Source organism: Nicotiana attenuata, unplaced genomic scaffold (assembly GCF_001879085.1).
Source record: "Nicotiana attenuata strain UT unplaced genomic scaffold, NIATTr2, whole genome shotgun sequence".
Classification (NCBI taxonomy): domain Eukaryota; kingdom Viridiplantae; phylum Streptophyta; class Magnoliopsida; order Solanales; family Solanaceae; genus Nicotiana; species Nicotiana attenuata.
The window spans coordinates 132994-143900 of NW_017672041.1; the positions used below are offsets into that span (position 1 = coordinate 132994).

Genomic DNA, 10907 nt, shown 5'->3' on the forward strand with positions numbered 1-10907 from the left:
TCAGTTATTATTGCCTCTGATCCATTTTAAATGTCGTTTAAGATCTAACTCACATATTAAGAAAATTATTTAATTACATTAATTAAAAATATTATCTGATTAAGTTATCTTTTATATCTATCCGAAGATTTTAAATTATTTATTAGAGCAAGAGTATATTTGAATAAGAAATTAATGTCTTTTTTATTTTCTTAAAAAGACACCTATTTTTCATTAAATTTGGAAAATTAAAACGTCATTTAAAATTTAAAATGATACAAGTACAAAACACAATAAAGATTCTTTCATTTTCTATAGATTATATTTTCTCGTCTTTAAGACAACAAATTCTCTGTCCTTTTATCATTTCCATGGTCAGCACTTTCTTCTTCAAAACCCTAAACTACTGAATTTTTGTGTAAAATTTCTTCTCCAAAATTTGTTTTGTTTTTCTTTCCCTCTATAGAAATGGGTTCAATTGTCCCATTTCAAGACCTCAATTTTCAACCTGAAATCACTACAACTTCCAAGATTTTCCCTAAAATTGAGCCAAAAGCTGAACCGCCTGATGAATTCACCCCTCAATTTACAAACCCTAGTCCAAATTTCAACAACATTAATCCACAGCTTAAGGCTACTAGTTCACAAAATGCACGTGGGTGTGGTGAGGCGGGTGTGTACTCGGAATATAATCGAATATCTGAGCTGTTTCGAGCTGCTTTTGCACAGCGTAATGGAGATGTTGAAGTTTTGCAGGACCCGGACCCGAACCCGGACCCGGATTGTCGAGCAATTGTTCCCGTCAGCAATGATTCCCAGGTTGGGTTTTCAAATTTATCCCATTTAGGTGTCTTTGTTCGTATGAAAAAAAATAGGGCTTTTTTTACTTTTAGCCCGTGCTAAAAATTATTTACGTTCGGTAGCCAAAAAGTATGTAAAATTTGTATAATTTTTTTTGTATATATATATATATATATATATATATATATTTCCGGCTATTACTTTGATAGCGGGTCATTTTCCAAAAATAAAATAAAATACGTGTATTGGGTTGCCAATAGGTGGGGGGGGGGGGGGCAATAATCTTAAGGATTAAAGTTATATACACTAAAAGTGTAATACATTGTTTACACCATCAAGGTAATTTAACTGTTGTAGCAGGTTACCTACTACTGTTATTTATTTTAAGATATCAATCGGTGCAATTAAATAAAGTTACTTGCAATTCTCTTTTAATTGACATGACTGTGTAAATAATTTCTACATCGATAGTGCACATAACTTAATCTCTAATCTAAATTAACTCATGAAAAAGTTTGGGTCAAAAAAAAAAAAAAATTAAAAGATATTTGGGCACAATCTAAGGGATTTAAGTTATGTACACTAATAGTGTAATGCTTTTTTCACACCATCCATGTACTTGTTACAACAAGTTACTTATCATTTATTTTGGGTTACCTATTAAATAAAGTTACCAACAATTACGTTTTTATTAACCTGATTGTGTGCATACTTTTACACTATCGGTGCTTATAACTTAAACTCCTAATATAAATTAACTCATGAAAGAGTTTGGGTCAATATAAATTAACTTACCTAAAAGTTCGTTGAAAAATAAAAAGGAATTTGTTTGTTAGTTCAGTTGTTGTTCATCTACTTTCTCTCTATTTAAAAAAAGTTGTTTCTAATTAGGTTTGCTGATTAAATAGATCATTGAAAGGCAATGTTTTTCTTTCTTGGTTGGCACCCAATGGTGCGACTTAGCGGTCAATGAAATTGGAATTAAAATGATGAGGACAAGGTTCGGGTGCCATCAGGAGAAGTTAAGTGATTTCTTCTCATTTAAGCTTAGAGTTATTCAGTTTCTATGTTGGTGGGACGATGTAGGTATTCTGTGGAATAGTCGAGGTGTGTTCAAGTTGGCCAGACACTTTTGGTACATATAAAATAAAAATAAATGAAGTAAAGCGATTTTTTTTTTTCAAAAGATATAAATTATTAGTTGAAAAGCAATGATTTTGAGTTGAGTTCTTGCAAAATCATTTATGAGAAACGCTCATCATAGTTTGGTGAGGTGGATCAATTGTTTAGCCAAAATTGATCTAATGCATCTTGCCCCAAGCTATGTTTTGGGTGGCGTGGATCAACCCATTTTAACCCGTCAACTTTGATTTAACCCCCGTCCATTTGACACGCTTATTCTCAGGTTTCTGATATCGTCGTTGCAAGAAGGAAATATGAGAAGCGCTCATCGGAGTTGGTCAGAGTGACAGATCTTAAGCCGGAGGATCAACGATATTTTCGGGATCTGGTTCGCAAAACACGAATGCTTTATGATTCTCTACGAGTTCTTGCAATTTTAGAGGATGAAAACAACCAACATTTGGGTCCTAGACAGACCAGATCAAGAGGGGACTTGAAGGCATCACAAATTATGAGAGAGCATGGACTTTGGCTGAGTCGGGATAAGCGCACTGTTGGTGCAATCCCTGGAATTGTTGTCGGTGACTTGTTCTTATATCGAATGGAGCTTTGTGTGGTAGGATTACATGGGACGCCTCAAGCTGGGATTGATTATCTTCCTGCTAACCAGAGCTCAAATGGGGAGCCAATTGCCACAAGTGTAATTGCTTCGGGGGGTTACGAGGATGATGAAGATGCAGGGGATGTGATTATATATACAGGGCAAGGTGGACAGGATAAGAACTCGCGGCAAGTTGTGCATCAAAAATTGGAAGGTGGGAATTTGGCATTGGAGAGGAGCATGCACTATGGAATTGAGGTGAGGGTAATTCGTGGTTTTAAATATGCAGGTAGTTCTAGTGGTAAAGTGTATGTGTATGATGGATTGTATAGAATCTTGGAATCCTGGTTTGATGTGGGTAAGTCTGGATTTGGAGTGTTCAAGTATAAGCTTGTTAGGATTGAGAATCAACCAGATATGGGAAGTGCTGTTCTAAGATTTGCAGAGAGTCTTAGGATCAGACCGCTGGAGGTAAGGCCCATGGGATACATTACTCTTGATATATCAAGGAAAAAGGAAAATGTGCCCGTATTTTTGTTCAATGATATTGATAATGAATGTGATCCAGTTTGTTATGATTATCTGTTGAAGACTGTATTTCCTCCATATGTCTATCAGCATGTTGGAAATGGTTCAGGTTGTGAGTGCACAGACGGGTGTGGGAATAACTGCTTTTGCATGATGAAAAATGGTGGACACTTTGCATATGATATAAATGGGATCTTGTTGAGAGGAAAGCCGGTTGTTTTTGAATGTGGACCACATTGTCCATGTCCTTCAACTTGTCGGAATCGAGTTAGTCAGAAAGGTGTGAGGAACAGGTTTGAAGTGTTTCGGTCTAGAGAGACTGGTTGGGGGGTTAGGTCGTTGGACCTCATCCAAGCAGGGTCTTTTATTTGTGAATATACTGGTGTTGTACTCACACAAGAGCAAGCTCAAATTTTTACAATGAATGGTGATAGTTTAATCTATCCAAGTCGATTTGCCGAGAAATGGGCAGAACGTGGAGATTTGTCTCAAATAGATTCTAATTATGTCCGACCGGCATATCCCTCCATTCCTCCTTTGGATTTTGCAATGGATGTATCTAAAATGAGGAATTTAGCCTGTTACATGAGTCACAGTTCAAGTCCCAATGTTCTAGTGCAACCTGTGCTGTATGATCATAATAGTGTATCTTTCCCTCACCTTATGCTCTTTGCAATGGAGAATATCCCTCCTCTAAGGGAGCTCAGCATTGATTATGGAGTGGCTGATGATTTGACAGGGAAGCTTGCCATCTGCAATTAGTCACTACCTCATAGAATTTGATGCAGTTTTGAATGGGATACAGCATAGACATTTTTGACACATACTGAGGTAAGCAAACATTAACAGTCAATAAATCCTGAGAATTTAAATTTATGGAAGTCATCATAATATTTTCCTGAATTGCTAAATTTGCTATTAGATTCTGTAAATTGGTCACATCTTACTGAAGCTGCCTGTGGTCTAAGAAGTACATTGTACTCTTTGCTTTCTATGTCTAAGAATCTTCCAATCTATTCTTGAAGAATTAAATACAGTAAAAAAGTTGAACTTTTGAAATACTAACTGCACCAACTGGACAAAAGAAGATTGTGGCCAATGCCATCTTTTATTAGTTTATTTCTGCTTTAGCAACTAAAGCATTATCTGCCACACATTGAGGAGTACTTGCATGCTTTGAAGACTATTTATGTTCTCATCTGAAGACTGCTCCAGTGTTTCAGTTGAAGCACCTTAAACTGACTGAGACCCGTCTCTGAAGCCCTTTATGTGGTTTATATTGTAAGTCAAAAAGCGGGTCACCTTTTTTGATAACTGTATACTCACCTGGCTAATGTATGCTTTCCTGATGATACGAATCTTGTTTAATGCCACTTGTCCTATACCTTGTTCTCTTCTTTGTGGATTTTATCCTCTTGCAAATATGGTGCGAGGAATTTTAATAATTATATTTTATTGGAGTAAAGTGAACTTCATAGGATCTTGTTTAGCCTCTATTACAAGTTCTAAAATCCTGGTTTTTGACAGCAGTATCGTCAATGATACGATTATTTTGTTGGAGAACACCTAGCATGCGATTCTGCAGGAAGCTGTTGGGTTGTGGTTGTCACTTATAACAGCCTGTTGCTTAAATGTCTGCTGATAATAGATTGTTTCTCGTGCAGATGAAGGGCCAACTGTTTCCCTGTTTCCCTTTGCTCTACAATACTTGCAGTCTTGATGATAGAATCTAGTAGTAGTCCACTTAAACGAAGAACATGTAGCTCATGGTTTTGTTTTGGCATCAGTTCGCAGACCCTATCTTGTAGATATCAAGGTGTGGTTAATGACTAGCTGAGATGATAGAAGAAAGCTTCTTGCAGGAGTAGGAACCCCTTTCACCAATGTATCTCATTAGTAAAACTAACCTGGGACAACAACTACAACAAAAACAAAAAACCCAGTAAAATCCCAAAAGTGGGGTGGGAGTAATATTGTTCGCGATTGTAAGAATTTTTGTGTTAGTATTAGCTACTTCTTGTTTGTCTTTCATTCAAGAAAAGGTAGTAGCTTGTAGATATGAAGACCGAACTTCATATGAGTATGTAAAGAAATTTGTATCAATCCTGTGCCATGGATAGTTGTAATCCAGATCAAATGCCTTTTCTTCTTCTAGATAATAGAGGAAGTAGAACTAGATGGTGTCAAATTGGAGTGCATGGGTTTGCAAAGATTGAAGAGAAACCAAATTTGAGGATTTCATATTCAGTTTTTCCCTTCTGATTATTACAATTGTAAGAGGTAACAAAGGATGAGTACTTGATACCAGAGTTTCATTTTCATTGTTTACCAGATTGGAAGTACACTGAACAAACTTACTACCAAGATGGTGTAATTTTCAAATTTTTGATTATACAAGAAACATATTCTTATCTAATGCATTGGATATCATATTTAGTTATGAGAAACATGTTAATAATTGGAATGACGTTTACTCTTTTTATTTCTGTATATTTGTTTCTGTTGGATAACTTGTCTTAAGTAAAATATTAACAAAATGGTGAAAATATGCCATCATTATTTCACCAATCTAAATAACAATACTATTTGATTTTCTGACACAAAAACACAGAAAGAAAACAAGTTTTAAATTGTCCGGCAAAGCCAACTACTAGTCCAAACAATCCTATATCATATCTTTCCACTTTTATTTGTTGAACACACTCTTTTAAAGAAACAGTCCGAATGGCATAAGATCATTAACCAAATATTCAAAAAATTGTTAACTCCCTAATAAGCTTACAAAGTTCTGTTAATATACTTAGATGTAGCATAAATTATGTGCTAAAATATGTGGAAAATCTATTAACCAAAAGTTTTTGAAATAGTACCAATTAAAACTTCCCCAATAGCATTGGTAAAATGTAATCAAAATAGCAAGTGAAAATATATAAAGCAGCAAAAAACGTGGTCGGCAGGATTCGAACCTGCGCGGGCAAAGCCCACATGATTTCTAGTCATGCCCGATAACCACTCCGGCACGACCACTTAGTGGTATAGTGGTTACCTATTTATTTATTTGATTGCTAAGTTTAGCTTAACGTTAAACTTTCTGTACTTCAAAGTCTCTGCGAGTATATAATTTCAAGTTGTTGCATTCTCAAAATATGTATTGCTGATTTGCAGTCCCAGTCTTTGCATTATTAACATTCATAGAATCTCGTATCTCGGAGTTGTTATTGCTGTCACACCCCTTTTTACACCTCACTAATCCCTCTTTATTAAAGGTTGAATTGCATGAGTGTTAATCTGTCACAAAAAATGGCAAAGATGATTAGAAACACGTAAAAGAAGAAAAACCTACTTACTTTTTTTTTACAATCGAGAAAACCCCAAGGTCAGCTAATGCACGGTTTAAAACGCGGTGGAAAATGGCCCGCTCCTCTACCTTTCTTTACTTAAATACCAAAGTTTTGTTGCAGTAAGACTCAACGACTAACATCACGCATTGCGCTCTTACTACTGAACCAAAGCCCAGTGGACAAAGAAGAAAAATACTATTTTAAACGAAGAACTTCCCCAACACAAAGCAGCTCCCCGTTCTATCCAGCTTTAAAATTACTGGACACTACTGGAAAGAAAGAACAAATTTCAATTTGACTTCAAACTCGAAAATGCACAAAAAATATTTCAGTTTTCGTTTGTGGTTTTCAATCATGGAGTTTAGTTAAAATTCCAGGTTAATTGGTCTGCTGTTTGCGGTCTCAATTTTGGAGTTTGATTGCTGCCCAGCCGAGGTTGCCGTTCGTTAGTTCCGATTTAAGTGCCGTGCAAGGATCCGGTCTAAGATCGTCCATCCTGTTGGGTTTTGTGTTTAACAAATATCAATTGAGGTCCGTTTCTAAATCTTATGCTTCAAATCTGTTCATTATTTGTTATTGTGTGAGTGAATTTGTGTTGTCTTCCCTGAATGCACTCTTATGATAGAATTTCATGTGAATTTGCAATTTGCTTTATATTTTGTTCTGTTCGTCATTTTAGAGCTTAAATGGATTTTTAATGCTAAGAAAAGTTGATGTTTGAACTCGGTGTTTTTGTAATTAATTACTGAAATCATTTCGTGTGGGTCATGTTGAATTGATTTTGGTCAGTATTGTTTGAGCCAATTGAATCATAGGCCGGGTAAATATTTAGTGAATCTCACCGTGACATTAAAGGGCGAAGTGCACAAATAGCCACTAAAAGCAGCTGCTTTTATTTTAAAGCTAGTGTTTTCAATGTATTTAGGCTTTAGCCACTGCTTTAATAGACTTATACTTGACTGGATGAAAATACCCTTCTGGTATAAGTTATACCTACGCTTTTAATCCCACAGAACCAGAAGCAGCAGCAGCAACAGAAGTGGCGATCGACACTGTGATCGCAATTCTCTTCCAATTTCAAAAATTCAACATTCTCATCCAAAAAATCGACATAGATAAACAATAAGTTATACTTTCATGTGTTTCTATCGATTTTTATTTCGATATAGTTATACTTTTTCCGATTTGTATTGATTTGATTATATAGTAGATAAGAATTTGATTTTTTTTTTGAATTTCTGGATTGATAAAGTTAAGGACATCGCCTCCTATGATAATTCTATAAAAGTTGAGCACATAATATTAAGGACATAGTGTCTTCATTTTGGAAATTGAACTCAAAAATTAAGGACACAATGTCCTTAACTTTGATTCCACTGTCCTCATTTTGCAAATTAAATTGAAAAACTTAAGGACACAATGTCCTTCACTTTGTTGTTGTTCTTCTGTATACTAAGTCCTGAAGTTTGAGTTTCAAATTGAAAAAGTTAAGGACAGGAAGTCCTTAAGTTTGAATTACAGATTGAAAAGTTAAGGACATGAGTCCTTAAGTTTTGACTTGCAGGTTAAAAAGTTTAGGACAGACAGTCCTTAACTTTTAATTCCAAGTTTAAATGTTAAGGACAGGCAGTCCTTAAGTTTTGACTTGTAGGTTAAAAAGTTTAGGACATGCAATCCTTACCTTTTAATTCCAAGTTTAAATGTTAAGGACAGGCAGTCCTTAAGTTTTAATTTCTGGTAAAAGTTAAGGACTGACAGTCCTTAAGTTTTAATTCCATGTTCAAATGTTAAGGACTAGCAGTCCTTAAGTTTTAATGTCTGGTTCAAAAGTTAAGGACAGGCAGTCCTTAACTTTTAATTCCAAGTTCAAATGTTAAGGACTGGCAGTCCTTAACTTTTAATTCCATGTTCAAATGTTAAGGACAGACAGTCCTTAAGTTTTAATTCCAAGTTCAAATGTTAAGGACATGCAGTCCTTAACATTTAATTCCAAGTTAAAATGTTAAGGACACTTAGTCCTTACCTTGGTCTTGCACTTACAATACACCTGTTCTTAATTGTACAATGATTGCTTTATAATGTATGTCCTCAGTTTCCCATTCTCTTGACTTGCAGGATGGAAACAATATGCATTATAGTTGCTTTTAATGGTAGATGGACTGAAGACTATAAATATCTTGATCATCAAACAAAGCTTTTTCTAGTACCTGAGTCAATTCGATTTGAAGATTTCATTAAACAGATCTTTGAGCTTATTGAATTGGATAGAGAAAAGTTTGAAGCAGTGATATGGTTTGATATCAACCTTGGAACAAGCAAAGGAATGCTTGTATCCAAAGATTTAGATCATCACACATGTATAGAGTTGCTAAAAACTCATTCACTCTTCAAGGGCTGTCGTTTCATAGTTGATATTTCGGAAAGAGTTTTTGCATCAACAAGCAATGAACATGTCAACACAGAAACTCAACATGACAATCAAGACAAATGCCAACAGATAATGAAAATAGATATGGTTGAAGCTCAACCATTAAATGAAGAGGTGTTTCAAACATTTGATTCTATTCAAGTAGATGGACAAAGCATATAGAGATTGACAACGACAAAACAAGCTTTGGGTATTCAAGTCTTAGGAGTGCACCGGTAATCGAAGAAGTTGCTGAAAAAATCTGTACTCAAATACTAGACGAAGAATCAAATTTGAAACAAAAGAATTCCCCAACTACGATATTTAGAGAAAATGCTTCGTGGATGAAATAAAAGTCGGATCAGTATTTGACAGAAGAAAGAGTATAATTAACTGTTTTTCCCAATATAGCAATCAAAGGACCATTTTGAATTCAAGGTTGTTAGGATCAAGCTTAACAAGATATTCGTTGACATGCAATTGATGATAGGTGTTGTTGGTGTGGCTGCTTTCAGAATTAAAATTCAACACTGTTGCAAGATAGTAAAGATTTGAGAAAAAGCATGACTGCTCTGGTAACACTATAAAGCAGATCAAAAGCATGCTACTTCAAAGTTGATTAGTAGTTACATTATCGACAATCTTCGAGACCCAAGATTTGAAGTTACACCAGCTTTTGTCATGGCAGAGATGCAAAAATTGCATGGACTAGACATTGGATATCACAAGGCGTGAAGTGCTATTCAACATGCTTTTCGCGCTTAATAAGAGGAAGTCCCGAAGAGAATTCATGAATTATTGTCTTCATACTTGTATATGATGACAAGCAAAAAACCCGGGAACTATACTAACATAAAGATAGACACAACAACAGGTAAACAATTTAGGACATACTGTCTTTAACCTTGTTAACTTTTGAGTTGTTAACCAGAAGTTGAGGACTGCCTGTCCTTAAGTTTTGAAACTTGTAATTCAAAGTTAAGGACTGCCAGTCCTTAAGTTTTGAACTTCGAAATCAAATTAAGGACAGCATGTCCTTAAACTTTATAATTGGAAATGTAAGTTAAGGACTGACTGTCCTAAACTTCAGGTATTTTAACCTTGTTTTATATTGGTTTTCAGGTTTCTTTATTGTTTTATGCATATGGATTCATCAATAGCTGGTTGGAATCATTGTAGACAGTGATTGCTGTTGATGCAACTTGTTTGAAAGTCAAAATATCTGGTGTTTTAATGATTTCAGTTTCAAAGGATGCAAATAACCAAATTTTCCCATTAGCCTTATGGAATAGCAGAATCTGGAAAATAACAATTCCTATGAGTGGTACTTTAGTCAGCTTCGCAATGCAATTGGGAGCCGTGAGAATTTAATTTTTTTATCAGACAGGCATCAAGCTATTGCAAATGGCATTGCAAAGGTATATCCTTGAAAGCCATCATGGGATTTGCATCTATATTTGGAGCAGAACCTAAAGCGATAGGAAGGTGAAAGTGAGGTCAATAACTTTTCCAAAGTGCTGCAGGACTATACAGGCGCAAGAATTTGACCTATACATGTAGATATAGCAAATGTAGATAAAAGACTTATGACTACTTGATGGAAGAACCACCGGAAAGATGGGCACGTTCTTGTAGTCCACGACGAAGATATGACATGCTCACAACAACATAGTTGAGTCGATGAATTCTGTCCTATTAGAAGCAAGGGAGATGCCTATACTAAGAATGATGGATTTCATTCAAGTGAAGCTACAACGTTGTTTATGAAAGAAGAAATAAAGCAGAAAGACATATTTTATGATGTTTCTTGTTGGATAGAGAGAGGAATTGAAGAAAAGAATAGATTTAGCATTTACTTGAATGTAAGTATTATGTTCTATGTTTATACTAGTTTTAACTTTATTTAACATAATGTACTCACTTATAATTTTTCAACATTGAAGGTCTTCCCTGTTGATTCATGGCGTTCTAGAGTTGAAGAAGAAAGAATAACTTTCTTGGTCGACTTAAACAAAAGAACATGTGATTGTTTTCAGTTTTAATTTGATGAATTACCATGCATACATGCAATTGCAGCTATCGCGAAGGAGAACATCAAGAAGTCCAACTTTTGATCTCTCTCTTGGTT

At 35.2% G+C, this 10907-nt stretch overlaps 1 protein-coding gene and 1 non-coding gene across 2 annotated transcripts; one reads left to right on the forward strand and one right to left on the reverse strand.

The window, feature by feature from the left end:
• The first annotated feature begins 308 nt into the window (after positions 1 to 308).
• On the forward strand, positions 309 to 5447 carry LOC109211485 (histone-lysine N-methyltransferase family member SUVH9-like). Its single transcript, XM_019375028.1, has 3 exons — positions 309 to 798; positions 2186 to 3862; positions 4696 to 5447. Exons 1-2 carry the CDS (start codon positions 448 to 450, stop codon positions 3791 to 3793), a joined length of 1959 nt encoding a protein of 652 aa, XP_019230573.1. The 5' UTR covers positions 309 to 447; the 3' UTR covers positions 3794 to 3862; positions 4696 to 5447.
• A 529-nt stretch (positions 5448 to 5976) lies between these two features.
• On the reverse strand, positions 5977 to 6058 carry TRNAS-AGA. The gene has a single exon. It is a non-coding gene; the product is annotated as a tRNA-Ser (tRNA).
• Between the last annotated feature and the right edge of the window lie 4849 nt (positions 6059 to 10907).

What these genes read in the sequence shown, in the direction of transcription:
- LOC109211485 (XM_019375028.1), top strand. Translation starts at nt 448, where the DNA reads ATGGGTTCAATTGTCCCATTTCAAGACCTCAATTTTCAACCTGAAATC. An exon ending in CCGTCAGCAATGATTCCCAG is followed by an intron (nt 799 to 2,185) that starts GTTGGGTTTTCA and finishes GCTTATTCTCAG; the next exon opens with GTTTCTGATATCGTCGTTGC.